Here is a 20,609-nt window from a genome sequence, read left to right as displayed (position 1 = left end):
ATAGCTATTGCTCAAAGAGTACATTTAATTTTTACATACACAACTCCAGCTCTTTATTACTCCAGTATTATTACTTTATCCCTAAAATGTCAGAAACGCTCTACTGGTGTCAACATAAATAACTCAAAAGTTTTCATTATTTTCATTGCCTTTCTAAACAATAATTACAGTTTTAACATGTCCAACTTTAAATCAATTATTGTATTGTACTATTTTATTGTCCCTTTTGCACTCAAGCATCACAAATATTTTACTGATGTCAAAATCAATTACCTTGTAATTTGTATTATATTTATTGCTTTGTTAAACAACATTTACTGTCGTAACATAACCAACTATAAATCTCTTACTATGTTCTATAATTATAGTATCGCTTATGCCTTGAATTTTCACACATGTTTAGCTACTGTTAAAATCAATAACGTTAAATTTAATGCAAAACAAAAAAACAAATAATGGAAGACATAACAGATAACTGATATATATACACGGTGTCCGGAAACTCGTAGTACAAGCGGGAAACTGGAGAATCTACACCACATGGGGAACCCAAAAAAAACATAAAGTTTTTTGATTTGAGCATTTTCAAAAAAAAAAACCAAAAAAAAATATTTTTCGGCTATTTTAGGGTTAAAGTTTTTTCTGGTGTTTAGGGTTGAATAACAGATGTTTTAACCCTGCAGAGCAGAAATATTTTATGATTACACCGGGTTAAATGAAGGGTGATTTCAAAATAATGCTTCAAATCCGAGTTTCTTCATTTGTTTTACTTTCAAATAGTTTTAATTAGTTGGGTACTTTGATCTTCAGTAATAATTTATAAGAATTTGATTAAAAAAAAAAAAAATCAACTTCAAACTCGATTTACTCGATAACGAAAGCTCAAATAAAAACATATATACTACAAAATCGACTCCAAATGTGATGTAGATTCACCAGTTTCTCGCTTGTACTACGAGTTTCCGGACACCCTGTATATACATTTTTTTCTATATATATATATTTTTTTTTACATATATATTTTTTTATATATTTTTTTTTTGTACATGAATGTATTTATGTATGCATGTATGTATGTCTATGTATGTATGTATATGTATATATATCTGAGCATCTATATATGTGTATGTATGTATGTTAGCATGTATAAAAAACATTATTTTGTTTTATATTTTCCTTAAATATTTTTATTTTTTTTTCTTCTATATTATGTTTTACTTTTTATTACTACAACATATGGTTTTATTGTAATTTATAGCATTATGACTACCACAACACGGGCATAAGCCTAGTGTGGGAGTTATTAAGTACACACAAATTGTAATACATAAAATTCACTGAATAAAGAAAAAAAAATATATTGAAACTACATTAGTGGCTTTTATTGCTAGACTACTAGAGTTGTTGACAAATGCGCCTGGTTCCCGCGGGTTCAATTCCTTTGCTAGTGAAGTCTCCCATCACTATACAAGCAAAATTTCTTATATAATATGGAGGTAGGAGCTTTTTTACATATCGTCAGGTTATTCGTAACCTGGGAATGTTTGTCTTTCAAGAAATTGAAGAAATGGCTGTTGTATGTTACCGCGGGATTTGATGGCAACAATTAAAAAAAATGATTTGTAAAATAACGGATGTGGTAAGAGTTTCGCATTGAAGAATTTTAATCAATAATAAAATCGTCTGTATCATAATTGAAATTGCGTCCTAAACTGTCTGCAAATGGGGGCTTGCTTAAGTATGGAATGTGATTCTGATTGCAGCGTGGTTGAAGACAGCTTATGCTGTTATTACAGCTTTGCTGTCATGGCAGGAGCTCATCTCGGCTTGAAATGAAACAAATATCTTCTTGTCAGTTCTAGAATCGACTTTTCAATCTGTCGGTCACCTGCCAAAAGGATGCCCACTGCTCTGGGCTGCTGAACATGAAATGAATGCTGCTTTGATTTGAACTCCTCAGGTTTTGTGATACGATCGCAGGTGTCGCAACCGATGTATACTAAAAATCCAGGGCCGGCAATCTAACCAAAAGAACAAAACACCGAACCATAGAAATGAAATAAGTAGAAGGATCCACGTGATTTACTACAAATCCTTAAGAAAAGCGCACATAATGTAGAAAAGTTTTTTTTGCAACAGGATCCCGAACTCGGAAGCTTTTAATAGTTTTTATTAAAATGTTTAAAATTATTTCTTATAAAATTGTTTCAATATTTTTAAATGTCATCACAGAGCTCTATGCTTTATAACCACATCTGAAAAAAATTCCATCTAAATAAACTAATAATTTTAATTGTTAAAGTTTGTCAGATCAGCAAAACCACTAAGAATTAGTTTTACTCATCTCAAACTTTACCAATTTAAATCTCTTTCTGGGTGGTAATCCCTATTAATTAATTCCGATCGCACATCGAAGAAACGTTATATTGATATTAGTCTTTTTTATAATATTACATTGAGTGCGATGTCAAACATTCAATGCCCATCAGTATAACACACGTAACATAAGTTGAAAATTTTAAAAGTACCGACTGTGTCTAACCTTAAATAAATTTGTCCATAGGTACCTACCGTGGGTGAAGTCAAATAATACAAACAAACATTTCATAATTAGAATGTTAATAGCAATAATAATAATAATGATTGGATTATTTATATAGCGCCGTTTTCGTGAGAAAATCACCTCAAGGGCGCTTAACAACTTAATTTATGCATTGATCACTTAGGACGGGTTGTTTCGGAGAATTTGAACAATTCATCAAATTTCAACGTTCATTTTCAAGTTCTGTGAAAGATTTTTTTAAGTTCTGTTTTTATTTCAGTTTTGTCAAGCAACTAGCCTACAATGATATAATAACAGAACTTGAATAGGACTTTCACAGAACCCGAAAATGAACGTTGAAATTTGATGAATTGTTCAAATTCTCCGAAACAACCCGTCCTTAGACTTAATTACTTTTGGTTTATAACTAAGTTTCATAGATAGAGAGAGACTTATAACTAAGACTAATGTCGAGTGATTTACAACTTTTAAACAGAGACTTTTAACTAATGACTTAAGTTATACATATTTTTATGACCAAGTGGGCATTTACACAATACCGCTATAATACGACATAATCTACGGCTTAAACTAGAGATTTACGACAAACATACATATTTAATTTATATTTACAAATACCTATTGTTTTGATTTCTGCCCGTGGTGTCAGTTATAAAATATTTAAAAAAAATAAATTGTTTACGCGTAATAAACGGTTAAAACGGTGAAAAAAAAATTCAAGTAGAAAAATCCCCTGGACTGAGCAATGAAATAATACTGATGAATAAAAAATAAAAAAAGTCATCATTCTGGATACGACAGGTTGAAAAGGTGAGTCTTTAGTTTTGCTCTGAACTCAGATGAGCTGTCAATCTTTCGCAAATATGAAGGGAGTTTGTTCCAAGCTGTTGGGCCTGCTACTGCAAAAGCTCGGTCTCCAAAATTGGTATTGTGATTGCGCATAGGTACTGAAAGTCTACCTGTAATGAAGACCTATAGAAAGGCTATTGAAGATGCTGATCGAAGCGTTGCTTGCCTAACATTAACATAGTTTGGAATGCAGAGTTCCGACAAGTAGGGTGGCGCCATATCATATACGGCTTTAAAAACCATCCAGCAGAGTTTGAATTGGATTCTCTCAGGGCACTTAAGCCAATGAAGGTTTCGCAAATTTTGTGAGATGTGGGAATATTTGGAAACACCGGTTGAAACACTGAAGTCTGTCAGTGTATATTTTAGGGAGACTTGCGTATATGCCATTGCAATAGTCGAGTCGTGATACAACGTAGGAGTTTACCAACATCTTTGTGTCGTTAGCCGGAATATTTATTTTTATAGATTTGATTTGACGCAGGTGAAAGAAACCTGCGCTTACTGTTTTGTTAATTTGGGATTTGAGTGAGTGATCTTTATCTAGTTGAACGCCTAGGAGTTTAATGCCATTTTTAGGGATGATGTTGCAGCGATAAGTAATGAGAGGAGTTTTGTCTAACATTGACTGGCGCTTTTTTGTTGATGTCCAGAGAAATTCTGTTTTGGATGGCTTTAGTCTAATTTTGTTCGATGACATCCACTCTGTTATGGCACCAATGCATTTAACAGTGATATCTTTTACTTTGTCTTTCTCATTCGGTGCACAGTAGAAATAGATTTGCTGATCGTCAGCATAGCAATGGGAAAGAAGTCCGAATGATTCTATAATTTTGGCAACATCATTGATGAACAGAATAAAAAGTAGGGGCCCCAAGACTGAACCCTGGGGGACTCCAGAAGTCAGGGTCACGTAGGGAGAGTTTTTACCGCCCGCTTGTACAGATTGGGTTCGGCCACAGAGGTATGATTTTATCCACTTAATAAGCAAGTCACCAATAAAATTTTGGATTTATTAAATACAAATATTTTAAAAGATTGCAAAATTGCCAAGTGATGACTATAAATATTCTATTTCAATACTCTTACTTAAAATTCGTAACGACGATAATTGGAATTCATATAAGTTAGGAAGAGCCCTTCTTTCTTCGTTCTTATATCACACCATGTAAATCTTGTTTGGCACAACATTCAAGGCATCTTTTGAGAATGTAACATTAACTAAATATGATTAAACGTACCCTATGTATGGGTTGGCTCGATAAAAGCTTGGTTCAAGATAAAATTTAATACTAAGCCAATAATTAAAATTTAATTAATTACAAAGAAATTTTAATAACGATGAGAAATAATTAATTATTGAAGCAGTAAAATGAAACTTTCTAGGCACTAAGAAAATATAACTGCCATACTTCAGGCAAACATTCTGTTAAGAACAGTATTAAATTTGCTCCAAACGTGTACATGTACGGCTTAGTAAGGCGGCAGTCAGAAAATTTGATTTCGAACAGCACCGTTCTGATTTTAGTTTGTGATGAATTAGTTGTTGGCGATATGGGAAACAATGGAAACCCGATACGTAGAGGGAAAATTAGTCAAGAGCATTGTTTATGCTTTCCACAGAAGCATTCCAGTTCATAATTAAGTAATGGTAGGGGAACGAACAACAAACACAGCCCATTATAGTTGTTTTAATTCAAGTTGATTCGATGATTTTTACAAATGACTGCGAAGCACGAACTCCAATTTAATTAATTTAAAATTGGTACCAAACAATGGAATTTGTATCGCGTACTTCTGTATTTTATGGTGTCCATTGATAATGAAAATCTGATAAAATTCTCTTAGTCCATAATAATGAACGAAATAAGCCCCCGCAATAGACGTGATTCTGTTTTTATTCCACCAAATGAAAATCAGATAACAATATATTTCTGTTCTATAATATATTTGTTCCAGTTTTTTTTTAAAATCTCTCCTTCAGTGGAACAAACCAATGTTCGACAGATTTTTTTCTTTTGATCATGATTTAATTAGCTAAATATTTGCTACCTTTGCTGTAGTCTAATAACTTTGACTAAATCTAAACTAAACAAAAGGAATGATTAGATCCAATGCAACATGCTAAATAAATAATTGTGAATTCCAAAGCAGCGGAAATAATCGTGGTCCAATGACTCTGCGATGGGAGTGCCCGACTCAATCGAAAAGCTCCCAAACATGTACAGAACAAAGCCTTAACCCGGTAGATACTTGGTTGGAATTAAGCTCACACTTAGCAGAGATTGCTCCCACTGTATGAAAACATTAATTTAATTAGTAGATACGGAAACCTAATGCATTTAAATGGGCAAATTGGCTTTACGATGAATTGCTGAGTTGCAGCATCTTGATTAGAAAAGCTATTGTGCATATCTGTTTAGTCTTTAGTACATAGTTAGTAGTTACAACAATAATCAATTAGCACAAAATAATAATATAATATTCCAATTTTGTCACGTCAACATAATTATTTTGATGTAATATTTGTGATCAAGTTATTCGACATCTCTTTGAAAACGTAACTATGCAGTATTTAAATTGTAGTGATGTGTGATTGGATTCCGCACGAAATTATCGAAAATGTCTGTTTTTGACACTCAAAGCGCTTTGAATCCAAACTTATTGATACAAAGCCACCATCGATATCAACTATCACTATTTTGACACTCGTAACGCAAACTAATTGACATTTTAATGCTAACACAATAAAGTTAGTAGACGTATGAAATCAGTAATTATTATTAATTGTAATAATATCCAATTCACTTGGGTTGAATAATATTACTGAAAGAAGTTTTAGTTAATTCTAAATGTATATTTTAATTGTAATTTCGCCTTGGAAGATAATGATTTATTTATTAGAGAACTTAAGAAAATAATGTCATAGGAGTTTATTAGTTTTGCTTGAGGCATTATTATTTGTGTCTAGACCAGGGCTCTCCAACTGCCGTCGCACCACTAATGAGCCTTCCAGTTAGCGAGAAAAATAAAATATTAAAATTTTTTCCAACCGTTTTTGTAAAAAAGGCACATTTATATGAGTTGTGTAAGCTACAAATGATTAATATAATAGTATGTAAAATCCTTGAGTTCATATTCCATCATTATAATAATTAGGTGGTTCGTGACATCTCTATTTGAAGAATGTTGTTATTTTTTTTTATGTGAATCTCACAAGAGCGCCCTGGTTATAAAGTGTATAGACTAGGGAATCGTGACCACCGCTACCCGGTTGGGCAGCGTTAAGAGGCGGGTTAAAGTAGGGATTTATTAGTGCGGGTCTTGAAGAGGCACTTAGATAAAAAAAAACGATTTGAAGAAACAATCCGTTCTCATGAAGCCAACATCAACTGTGAACGGGTGTTTATCTTATATCTGTCGGGTTTGAAGCACGTGCACTGATGCACCGGGAATCAATGATGCAAACTTTTTAGAGCAGTCTCCATTAAACTACCAGTAGAACCGACTCAGAATACCTGCCTCGGGTCTGTTGTAAGGTAAACACATAAGGGGAAGGAGTTACTAGGTTTTGAAGTACCTGGTAATTGTTTATTCAGTTCTGGTATTTTGACATTGTTTAAATAAGTTCACGGCTAGTTGGTATTTATTAATTTTATTTATTACAAAAAAATACAAGAGTTAAAATTATAACTACTATTCTACTACTTTATAAGGTTAATTATTTGAATGTTAATCTACCAGAAACACCACGAGAAATCAAAACCAATTTTAAAAATAGGTAGCACGATTCATTGTGTTGTATTGAAAAAAATGTTTATCTTTTATGCATTAAAATATAAATTTTATCCACGATTAATTGTGTGTATTGAAAAAAATGTGTATCTTTTAGGCATTTAAATATATATTTTATCCACGTTTAATTGTGTGTATTGAAAAAAATGTTTATCTTTTATGCATTCAAATATAAGTTTTATCCTTAATGGTAACACTTGACATACCTCTTGGTTCCACTCAATTATCATTTATTCTCGAATCTTGGTCAGAGATATCTATTTTTTTTTCGTTCCAATATCCATGATTGAAACGATTATCAATATCCATGAATTCGATGAATATTTTGCACAATACACGCTTGTCTAAATCGATAAAAAATATCTTTACGAGAAGGAGTTAAATTTGTGTTTAATGTTCCTAATGATGATACAACGTTACATACTTCACGATGAAAAAACACATTTAAAAGATAATTTAATTTTCGTAACACAAAAATTAAAATGGGCGGAGGCCTATCAAGAATACTGACAATGAAATCTAAACCTTTTGTTCGGGACAAGCATTTTTGTGCAAAAAAGGGTTAATGTTAAATTTTAGCACCATTTACGAAACTCTTGGGTAATTATAAAATAACTTAAGGCTCCGTAGTAAGCGTTCAAAAAGAAGAAGAAGATGGTTTTAAAGGGAGATATTTTAATACGAATTTTAGAAGGAGAGCGATAATATATATAACAAAAAATAATAATTAATAGGCGTCAGCAAAAATGTTTAATGAAGCAGACCTTTTAAACGTTCAGAGTACCAAATCGTAACACAAGGCTTCCTGAGTTGTTCTTTGTTCATTCATCTAAAACCAAATATTTTATTAATTCTCCAGTCCAATGGCTAAATAAGCTTAGAAATAAATTCAGTTTCGTTGATATTTTCATTTATTCCATACTAAAATTTATATCAGAAATTTCTAATATTTTGTTTCGCCAACATTATTATAGTATATAATCTGAAACTTACTTTTTTATGGAAATATTTGAGTGAGAATTTAGTTTTTCTTTTATGTTGATTTTTGATATTTACTTCAGGTAGGTATTAATACCATTTTCTCTCTTCTCTTTTTTTGTTTTTGTTGTATTGATGTGTATTATTGTAATGATAATTATTGATTATTATTAATTTGTTCATAATGCTATGAACAAATTATTATTTATTTATTTTTATTGTCATGTTAATTTGTATGCACTATGTAATGAAATCATTTTATACTTGTTTATGAAAAAGCCCGACGGGCGTAAATTATGCGAAAATCTCCCGACAGAAGAAAAATTGCCAATTTTATTCATGCCTGGCGGCTCGTGACTTTTGGGTGTACTAGAGTGCTAATATTACAAAAAATTGCATTATTGATGTTGTTGTAGCTGAAAACGTTTTTTTATTTTTTTTTCACGGCCAAACAAAAAATCTAATGTCTTCAAAATCTTCTTACAAAAATTGGGATTTTCGATAAAAAATCGTTTTCAGCTACAACATCAATAATCCCATTTGTTGCAATATTATCACTCTAGTACACACATATAAAACATTATATTTTTCCCAGCACAGTTGGTTAGGCTGAGGAACTATGGAAATCCTCCATCATGACACAAGCGACATTTTACGCTTATTGTGGTGGTAGTAGGTGATTCATTATTGTCGTGTTAATTGTAACCAGGAAATGTTCTGTATTTTTTTAGAAGAATTATCATTGAGATAGTTACGTTTCTTTGGAAAAATTGTTTGATTCCTAATTTGAAATGAAAATAAAAATGTTACACAACATAAAGATATTATGGTTTATAATTAAGTAAAATAAAATTAATATTTGTTACCTGAACAAGCGGGTGCAGGTGAGCACTCAGATGCTGGGTGACAACCACTCTTGTGTCTCTGGTGCGTTCTCCCATCGTGCTCACGGCCCGGCACGCGTAGCGCCCGGCATCTGTGGGTTCGGCGCGTCGGATGCTGAGGAGCGCCCCGGCGCTGGACACGCGAGCAGTTGGCAACAGCACGCGGAGCACACCGTCAGCTTCGTGAAGCCACCTGAGAAGCAAATTAAAAGGGATTTAAATCACCATCTGCAACACTTGTTTTTTAAAAAATTTTGAGATTGTCGAGAAGTTTGGATACCCTATCAAGCACATAGCAGAAAATAGTGAAAATTATCTCAACGTATTATGTATTTATAGTTATTATCTTTAAACAAAGGCTTTGTTTTGGAACTGTTAGTCAAGTTGGATGCAACTAGTAAAGTAAGGAAGCAATTAAGGTAAAAATCTCAATAACAATCTCAGCCATCATATGATTATCCCACTCAACTACTAATTTAACTACCTTGATACTGTTCCTATATGATCTGCATATGTTGGTGAAATCGTTCAACTTGCCATCGTTGACTGCATCAAGATATTTGAGGAATTCAGCAAAGATGGCTATGCGAAAAAACCACCCGCTTCTTACCAATTTTGGTGTTGCACTGCCTTGGATTTGATTCAGTGTAACATAGGTATACCAAATAGCAATTTGTCACGTATTATTTTTTATCACATTCATAAACTTTTGAAACACTGCTTGTACACTTTGTGAGGAGTCCAAGACTGATCTTGATCGTTGTACCTGACAGCGGAGGCTTATAACATAAAATATAATTAAAATAATGGTTTTCTTGTTGTCACATATTTAAAAGATGACTCATCTTTGAAATGGTTTTTGACACCTTACACGTGCTATGTTGCCTTTGCAAGGCTGAACCGTGGGACTTGAGTAATTCATTTCTGCTCTTTATTTGTTCTCCATGCGTCCTTTTTAGAGATAAGAATAACTATCCACATTAATACTTATAGAAACTTTACATGTTTAGCTCAATAAATAGGGACGCGACTGGCCCAACCAGACAGTTGCCTGTCGACATTCGTTAAGTTGTGTTTAATTTGTAAATCCTTACCCAAGATACCCCCGAGAGGAAACCGGCAATTTCCCCCCTCCGCCATTAGAGAATACCAATAATTTGAAGAAATAAGCTATACTCAATTTTCATCAATAAAATGCTATATTGAGCAATTTGCCGATCGTCTGTTAAAAAATATATATATTGCCCATCACGCTGCTCCTCACTCATAGTTTTATTTTAATACATACACAATTAACCCCTATATTTAGATACTTTTCGAAGTATTGAACGATAAGATGAATGTTGATTCACGTCAAATTAAACTAAATCTGCAAAAAATTGACATATTAGCTCAGCAAAAGGCGTTCATCCATAGACAGCATTAAATGCAGAAAAGCAATATTCTTACTATGAATATTCATAGGAGTGAATCGCGCTCGTTTGCGCACGCCAGGGTTCTTGCGGTTGACTGCAGATCGCCAATCAACAAAAAACACTTTATATCAACTAAGTGATCCTAATTTATTCGACAAGTACTATTGTTTGTACGTTAGCGATCTGCAGTCGACAAGTTATCGACATAATCGATAAATCCCTTTTCGATCGACCGTGCTCGATACTCTGGAATTTTGTTTACACATCGCCTTTTAAGCATTATTTTCTTTTTGTATATACTTATTCCTCCCATAAACACGAGCTTCTGTAGTTCACGTTATAGAGTGGTAGAATAATTTGTAAAAAAAAAATTACATACGGTTTTAATATGAAATATTTTGTTATTTTGTAATTAATTAAAAATAAAATGAGTGGAAACGAAAAATAGGACTTTGACGATGTAGTAACTACTGACATTTGTGCTTTTTGTGGTACAGGATAGAAAGATTTGCAGTTATATTTATTTAAAACTAAATATTCTTAAAAAAGGCGGTTCATAACCCCATTGAGAGGAATCCGCGAGTCGGATTGATTGAGTAAGAATCTTACAACGTCTAGCTTTTCTTCACATCACAGACTTTTCATAATAACACAGGCAAAATAAAAATATGGAAAAAGTCTGATATCCCGACTTAAAAATACGACGAAACTCCATATTATATTTTGTAATTATCATTCCAATTCCCATTCAATTTTTATTATTATAATTCCTATGTAGGATGACGCAACGGAAGGAAGTCAAGAATAATAATATAGGTTAACAAGAAGAGGAGGCTGAAGATTTATTTATTTACTATTTCTATGCGCCTCTTACGTTGGGTAAAATTAAAAGAAAATTATTATTATAAACTGATATTATCTGAAATGATTTTGACATAAAAAAAGATGTAAGAAAACTTATTAAAGGATGACAAAACATTGAAGACGTGGAAATTGATTTAAATTTTCACAAAGTGTGTTCCAATTTGACAAAACTAAGGACGGGTTGTTTTACATAATTTGAACAATTCGTCAAATTTAAATGGTTGTTTTCAAGTTCTGAAAAAGTTCTGTTATTATTTCAGATTTCTGAAACTCCTGGCCAATAATGATATAGTAACACAGCATGAAATGAACCCTTGAAGAACTTGAAATTGTAAGAATCGTTCAAATTCTATGAAACAACCCGTCCTTACTGTCCATCGGAACCGAAAAGGAACCCATTTCAAATATTTTTAATTTACAAAGAACGAAACCTATTAGAAAGTTGATTGCTATTATCTATCAACGACTATGTTTGACATATCAATTCAAATTCAAGAGAAAATACAACAAATAAACGTACCCACAAACTCACATCAAATAATGTGGGCTTAATGTAAAATCGATAAATTTATTAAATTACCAGTAAGTGTACTGAATCAAACGTAAATTCACTGCGGTATTATACAGGGTGGCGGGTGCTTACTCGAAATATCTAAATTAGGTGGTGAAGGAAGACATATAAGCTATGAAAGGTTAGTCCTAACTGTTACACAATGAAATTTAAAAATCATGAAAACAACAAAACTGAACGTGAGATATAACGAAACATTCGCGTTGTATTGCACGTGCAGTGGGATTGACTAGGTAAGTTTATTATTATGGTGTGAACAGAGCATTTTTATGAAATATTATGTCTTATTTAGTAAGGGAGACATTCCAAACTAGTTTGACGGACAAGTATCTTCAGCACAATACTTTCTTCCGCGGTGTTTTTTCGGCAACTTTTTCTTCAATAGGAAGTTTTTATATTTTTTTGTTTAAAACTGTTTGTTTCTAAATCTGTTTCCCTTAAGATATTTGTAACCCTGTATACGTAGACCCTTACCTAAGCAATGTATTTAAATGAACCATGTCGTCAATTTGCTCTGTAACTACCTGGACCTTTATTATTTCACATCAAAGGAAAATGTAGTTTTTTTACGAAAATCGTGTGCCTATTTGGTATTTTTTCATGAAAGGAACGTCGCCTTAATTTCAGTATCGATTTTGAAAGCTTTGACGCTTTCCCCACAAACAGAACTAAAAAAACTTTTCAGCATTTTTGTGAAAGCGAACCTTTTGTCGTTTGGGCTTTTGACATAACGATGCTGTTTTGATCGATCTGTTGATAAGTTAAATAGATTTAGTTTTGTTGATGCCAAATACAACAAATTATATTATTTTCTTTGTAGAGAAAATTAACAAAAATAAAAACCCAGCGAAAACAATATTTAAACCATTATTTTTTTAACAACCATTCCTAGATTGCAAGTAACTGATACTATTTGAATTATTATCTGATACCACAATAAAAAATATAATTGGAAACTGTTGCTCGTACAATACAAATTTATGCTGCTTGATATTGCTATTTGATAACAATAATTGATTTAGTTTTGTAATCTTTTTTTTTACTACTTTCAATTTTTATAAGTAAAATATTTTCGTAAGTACAGTCTTTGGAGGCACGAAAGGATTTAGTTTCCAAACAATGTACAACCATGAGCTAAAACAATATTGTTTGAAGAGCTGTCAATAACATGATTCACAAAACTGGAATGGCTCCGCTGGGGAGGGATCAGTACTGGTAGTGGTATCTAAGGATGACAGATAGCCCACTTCCGAAGAGGTTTCTTTATATAAGCAAATAAGCATTCAGAACAAAGGAATAGAGAAAGGCCTAAACTTGGAGGCGAAAACCCCATTTATGCATGGGTAGAGGTGTGATTCTACTTAAGGATTACGAATTGTCTTTAACTTTAAAATGAACTTAAATTAGTTATAAATTAATAAATTGTCAAACAACTCAAATTCATAAAATAAAATTTTCTTGCGCACGCCAGGTATTGAACCCGCGACCTTCGAATTGCTAGTCAAGCCTTACCCCTCGACTACGGAGACGTGAAGTGGAATAAACTTGAGTGGAATCGCAGTTAACATAAAAGTCGTTAGTACATTTATTTATTTTTATTAAATAGTTTTATTTTAGCCATTTGTGAATCTTGTTAACAAAAAAATATTATTAATTACATACATAGAAATAACATTTTTACTTTATTTTTATTTTTATTGCTATGGCTCCTACTCCTTGCTGGAATCTGTCAATTGGTGTAGACTTTATGGTTTCCAGATGCGAATAATAATATTGGATTTCTTTGTATAGTAAACTATTTTGTGTATTGGCTTTGTCCTTTTTGGTAGCCTATTTCATTCCACGGTCTTGTGTTATTTAAAAATTAAGGATAATTCATTATCCTTAAGTAGTACAAGAATCTCCCTCCAGGACTATATAAGAGTTGCAAAGCTGATGCTGTTGATGATTTTGATTAAGCTCAAGTGTTGTTAGAAATTGTTAATTAACCAGAAAGGCTAAGCAAATCAATTAAGTTCATAGGCTGGAAGCTAGATTTTAGAAGGCTTAATTTGATGAGACTGATGAAACACCGGGTCACTGGAGCCAGAATGCGGCTAATGGCCTCCGCCAACACGTTGGTGACCGCAGCCTACCAGCACCAAGCGCCACTCCTGAGTGAGCGCTGGGCCCAAGCGCACTCAAGACCACACCCTGCATAGTTTTCCTTATTTGATATCTATTGTACAAAAAAAAAGTATATCTATATGGGACGTGTGGGATTGCACTAACCTCCCCACATCCTGGAATAAAATATATTTTTTTTAACTTCCGATTTAGTTGTCCGGGTTAAATCTTCCCCAAAGGAAAAACTTAACCCTTCCACTCACTTTTCCACAAATGATCATCTAGTCAATCAACATTATGTAAGTGCATTATATAAGCAAAATAAATACAAAACAATACAAGAACAACACGTCAACTAACCAGAGATCAAATGGGAAAATAATTCACCGACTCCAGATACTTTCATATCAGAGGGTTCGGCTCGGTAGAACTTCTAACAGGGCCTATAAATCCTACTGATCCCTCAACATAAATATTTAAAAAATCTTTTGTTATCCTACATGTATTTATATATTTATTTATTATTATTATTATTATTAATAATTTGACTTAGGAAAGGATAATCGAAATAGTAATTTTAATTTTGTATTCCTCCTCACTAAACTAAACAAAGCGACTATAATTAGCAAATGAAAGTTTTTTCTTCGTTTTTGCCTTCAAATTAATGTTTCGCAATATAATTTTTATTCTCTAACATTTTTCTATCATGTTTCACCTTAACGAAGTTTCGTTTCCTGTTTCGAAGATTAAGTACGTTAAACCAGTAACAACGTTTCAAAGAAATTATGCAATCTTTTTTGTTGAAAATGTTTTTCATCGCGTTATTTCTCATTGCAAGAATAAAATTACCAGTATATACGCCAACAAAAATAGAATGAACTTCCGAGGTGATTAATTTCTTGCTGTTTTTTTATTCATTTAAAGTCGACCATGAAAAGAAAGACAATGAAAAATATAAAGGTGTTGATTACTAAAATAAAATTTGATATTCTGATGTTATCTTTGAAAATAAAGAAGGAATTTTTTTTGAATTGAAACATTATTTTTGCAGAAAATTTAATATACGAGAATATTCACGTTTTTACTCTTGTAAAACCTTTTGGCGAAAATCAACACGGAAATTCCTTCCTATTTCGACTTTGAGTTAATTATAAAAGATAAATCACGATATTATCAACATCAAATCTTTCATTTTTCCGAAGTGTTTTTATTTTTAGGTTTTAAACCTATCAAATCAGCATCGTATCATGTAGCCAGACAGCGTTTTATTTCTTATTTAAAATAAACATTGTGCTAGGCAAAAATCTGGTAACCCAAAACTTTCCACAGCTTTTTTTTCATCTTATTCGGTATATTTGGGTTAACGTAACCATTTCAAATCTAGTTGTGTCATTTCAAATCTATCATCGCTGTGACATAACGGTCTTAAAATAATACCGAACGATATTTTTTCATAATTTAAAAAAATTATGTCGTGTAGTAAAACTAATTAAATTTACTGTTGAAGCCTATTAAATAATGCAGGAGAATTGTTTGAGTATTATTGTGACTAAATGTTGGTCTCGTCTTGAAGATGATGGGTGTTTTCGCGAGGGGGTCTTGAAAACATGAGGGGGTCGTTTATTTGCGGGTTTAGTGACGCACGAAGGAATTACATGTTATTAGGAGCCGTTTATCGGAAGACACGTGGCGTGACGGCTGGAGACACGCCAAGGCCACGTGCATGACTGCCACCTCCGTGATAAACAAACCAGAAGCAGATATGATGCGACACGACACGAAGAAAGTGACGCTGTTTATTATTATGTTGGTAATTTAATGCCATCGTTTTATTTCATATATTTATATTATAATTTAAAAAAAGGATGCCAAACTTTTTAAGTTCTGCCAAATAAAATCGTGTGGCGGTTGGTTCACCACGGCAACGTCCACTTAGGCTTTGGTTGAGAAGATTTGTAATTTATTAATCATTATAACCTCGATACAGGCTTAGTCCTAGTCAGGTTGATTTTTTAATAAACGAAATAATAATAAGGAACAGCATGATTTTATAACATCATTTTCCAGTGCCCACCACTTTTGGAGGTTGGCTATCATTGGTAAATTTAACCCTGTAGTTTTGAATAACAGGAGGCGTAAACATCACTTTAAATTAGCATTATTTTTCAATTCGATTATTTGACGAAAGACCTCTGCATTATGATATAATATTAACACTAAAATTACTATTATTTTCTATATCAATGCTTGGTTTATTTGGTGTATATTCAATACAATACAAAATAATAGAGAAAACCCAACAACGTTGCTTCTTTCAATAGAAATATAAGAATACAATGTATTTTCCGAAAATAAAGTAGGTAATGCGGAAACAAAGGAAGAAACACGTGTTTTATCAAATGGGGATGATAATACACGGATGGTAGAGAAAACTCTGTCTAATCAAGGAGTGTAAAACTGAAATTTTATTTACTCTGATAAAATATAAAAGCAGCATCTTCGGCCAAAAAATGCTTGAATATACTTCGTTTTTTATTGATACGTTAGCATTTTTTTTAAATGAAATTTACACCCTTGCTGAGCTTATGTTAACTGTGGGCCCATAATTGTTCATTGCTCAGTCCAAAAGCTGTAACCACATTTAGTTTGTAAACATATTATTATGTTAACAACTGCTGTTGGGAACATTATACGAAATTATAACGTAAATATTGTTTGTAATAATACTCGTTGTATTCAAATACTCATTTAACTAATAAGAAGTGAAATTAAGCGTTGAAGCCAGGTTCATGCGTTCGCGTGTTTGTTGAATTTTGTTATCTGCATCTCACGAGCAGGATGTGAAAAGAACCAAACGTAAGGTGACAGACAATCTTTTGACATTGTTTATTACTGTTTATACCATGGATCACAGCGGGCTAAAGGCATTTATTCTGAATAAATACACTAATTAGGGAAGCATAGATAAGTGTAGAGATCTCAAGACCACGAAAGGGTAGCTTTATGCTGTGTTGACTATCAACAATCTATCAGCACTTATTCAACAATAGAAAAAAAAACAGTTTTTATATACTATGGTGATGAGAAGAGAGTACTTTACGTGTTCGTAGGATCATTGCGTTTGTTCTAATCTAGAAATTCTTTTTAAAGATGTCACATATTTATATTTAATTTTATAATATCTCTCATTTGTAATGCAAAAACACGCTTGAATCATTTTCACATCACTTGGAAACAATCTAGAATATATTTCTTTGCTAAAGTTTAATAATACACTGCTGTGCATAATCTGCAATAAATAAATTATTATGGAATTAGTCTTAACGACCGTTTTAAATTCACATTAACTTACGAAAGGAGCTTTTGTTTCAGGAGTTTGGTGAAACTCTTTTGAAGGCCGCAAATTAATGTGCAGTTTCCACGGCAGAATTTTCATTAAATTATAATGATTCCCCAAACAGGGGGTTTCCTCAGTAGTTAATAATTTACACAGTTTGGAGAAACCCGAGTTCGTTTTTGGATTTAACGGGGGTTGTATATATTGCCGAGAATAATAAAGCTTTTTGTTTACTTCCAAGGCCCCGTACCTAACTAACAAACATAACAATTCAACTATTCCTTGGAATTTTCACTGAGTTTGGTTGAATTGGTTAATAAATAATGTATCGAATAGCCAATTTCAATACAGACTGACCTAAACTATTGCTTACCATACATAGATTATTTCGATTTCAAAGTATCCCGTTTATTTTTTTTATTTTTGTTAGGCGGGTTTGGGCACCGCCGCCCGGGGAACCATTTATTGGATAACCAACACCTCTGCCATAGGTCACCCAAAGTGGTTCAATACGTTTGGTGACTAAGCAGAGGAGCCCAGGTTCATCGGGTAGGCGTGTTCAAAATATGTGATCAGGAGAGGCTGGTTTGGGGAAACCCGTTGACCTGTCCAACTGGTATCTCGACCCATCGCATCGCACCACAGGGGAAGGGATATATTCATATGTCCGTCATTCCTGGGCTCATTGATCACTAGATTTCTACCCAACCCTTATAAGTTTTACCTTTCCAGAACGTCCTCTCCTTCCTTTCCTTAAAAAACTCTCCACGCCGAATCTTAAAAGATGACATCGTGCGTGGAAAACTTTTTTGTTCTTCTTTGTTGTCTCTCGACAAGTTATGTGTCACATAAAATTAACAGGAAAAGTGCAGGAAAGTCACTGCCTTTATGAAGTCCAGTTGATGTATGTTGCACATTGTATGTACGTGTCTTCACAGAAGTTGACGGAGCGCAAAGTCTGAAGTGCGGAGCAACTTTTAGCTGATATTACAGAAACCTTCCCGTTAAATTTACCTATTCTATGTAATAGTATGCATTTGACAAAGTCACAGAAATAATTGCTTAGACTGCCTTGAATCCTGCGTCGTATCTGAGGCAGGGTAAGTTGGGGGACGAGTTTCAAAGGACGCGAGTCTTAGCAAGCGTGATCAATGTAATCCTTTCATTTAATTAAACCAGTGAACTGCACATCCTTTGACTGTCTCCAGACGTTGCCGACATTGAAGGGTCACAACTCTTTCTCGGAAATGTTTCGGAGAACTTACTTCTTCAGTCATTCTCATCACCGTTATAAGAAATTTGATCAATAAAGCAAATTAATAATTTTTTCCCGTGACACTGAATAAGTATTAAGATGTAAAAAAATGTTAACTGATCTTCCTGACGTATTGACACGAGCAAAATAAAATAAAAAGAATAATGCAGAAAATGATATCGTTGAAATACTGTGTCTGAAGCGCTGTAAGTTGGAGAGAGGGGATAAGATAGGGCTTGGTGGGAAATGGTAGACGATATGAAAAAAAGAATGTTTAATTCCAGTCTGCGTGAGCTAAAAGCAAAAATAATTAACAACAAAGGAAAATGGGTGGAGGAGGAGAAAAAATAATAATGTAGAAATGATATCGAACAATGAGTAAAATTATCAGGTCTCTTTGGTCGTGTGGGTAGAGGCGTTATCTCAGACAGAGATCTTGAGTTCGATTCCCAGTTCCATTCTGTGACGTATTCTATTTCATGTTTTGTTGAAATTTATCAAAAGTTATTTCAATAAAAATCACTAAATAATGTTGTGGATTTTGGTTTTTGAAACTGATAAATAATACGCAAGTATGTTAATTAATGTAAAGATGTATATAACATGATTAATGCTTTTTAACTTTGTTCCATTTATTTATTTGGTACCCGACCGAAAAGTTACGTATTGTTCTAATTATCGACATTACATTGGACTTTTAGTCCCACGAATTAGGTACCCCGGTTTTAAAACCAGGAATATTAGAAAAGGTTAGTATGAGAGTACATATAAAACAACCTTCAAATACGTTTGACACATCATATCTCAAATAATGTAACACTCTTCGGACAAGCTTCATCGACGTATCCTAGACATTTCGTACTTACCTGTTATTTTTCATCACACTTAATCCCTAAATACTCCTGTGGGGAAAATATTGTCACAGCGCTATTGTCACTCTGGGGCTTGCGGTGATAAGTGTCACAATTTGTGACAGACTTACGTGATGGCGGGCGTGGGGTTGCCCTCGGCGGCGCAGCTGATGTGAGTATCGCCCCCCCTCTTGACGCTCACCTCGGGGGGCGGTGGGGTTACGATGCGGGGCGGTGAGCTCCCGACCGGATCTGCCAAAGAAAACAGGTGACGGTGATTTGGGTTAAAAGCGGATATTTCGCAGGAGGATGTGAGAGATGCCTACCGCTGAGAGATCCGTAGTAATCTCTCTATCTTTCTCATGAACGGCACATGTAACGGAAAGAGAGATTACAACGGAGTGAAACGTTAAAATTGGTTTGACAGGTTAATTTCGCAGGAGGTTGTAGTCTTGCTTCTGAGAGATCAATTGCAATACCTCTATCTTTTTCATGAATGACACTTGTAACGAAAAGAGAGGTTATAACGGATTATATAATGGTAAAATTAGTTTGACAGGTAAATAACTATCCGAACTGAGGAATATAAGCGTATTATTGATGACTCCGGTGGAACCTCTCTTTCAGCTATATGAGTCGTTAAGGAGAGATAGGTAGAGGTTGCAACTTATGTTTGTAGGTATCGATTGTATTTTTAGTAGATCGGATAGTGATTTATCTGTCAAACTAATTTTACCCTTGGAGTATACGAGTATAGTGTTTGTAGGGGAAGACCCTCGCTTGATTTGACAGTTTGATTATTGTATTATCATTTGTGCAAGTGATTCGATGATTATTAACAATGATTCATTACTGACAGCCATCATAGAGCGGTTTGCGTCATAAAATATTGTCAAATCATTTACGCTACCTTAGTCGTTTCCTCTTCATAGAAAATAAATTTGAAAAATAAAAACTTGATATTTTTTAAATATACATATTTACAAAGGAGAGAAGATCTGGACAGTTCTAGAAAGCCTGAAAAAAATTCCAAACACCACCAAGTAGCAAATTTAGTCATAAAGGAATCCTGCTTGCAATAAATTAAGTAAATATACAATATAAATAAATTAAGTAAATTTGACGGCCGGCATAGTCCAGT

At 33.4% G+C, this 20,609-nt stretch overlaps 1 protein-coding gene across 1 annotated transcript in view; it reads right to left on the bottom strand.

Moving 5' to 3' along the window:
- The window catches only part of LOC149425015 (cell adhesion molecule Dscam1-like), a 394,348-nt gene that overhangs the window by 75,121 nt on the left and 298,618 nt on the right, over positions 1–20,609 (bottom strand). The window contains exons 23-24 of the mRNA XM_089647487.1: positions 19,600–19,720; positions 9,052–9,262 (exon numbers count right to left, since the gene is read on the bottom strand). Coding sequence (XP_089503613.1) covers positions 9,052–9,262; positions 19,600–19,720 — 332 coding nt within the window. The remainder of the gene's footprint in view (positions 1–9,051; positions 9,263–19,599; positions 19,721–20,609) is intronic.

The sequence above is a fragment of the Hesperophylax consimilis genome, chromosome 3, assembly GCF_061612785.1.
Source record: "Hesperophylax consimilis isolate HC1 chromosome 3, BYU_Hcon_1.0, whole genome shotgun sequence".
In the NCBI taxonomy this organism is placed as follows: Eukaryota; Metazoa; Arthropoda; class Insecta; order Trichoptera; family Limnephilidae; genus Hesperophylax; species Hesperophylax consimilis.
Note: the sequence above shows the minus strand (reverse complement) of the source record. Positions and strands in the feature narration are given on the sequence as shown.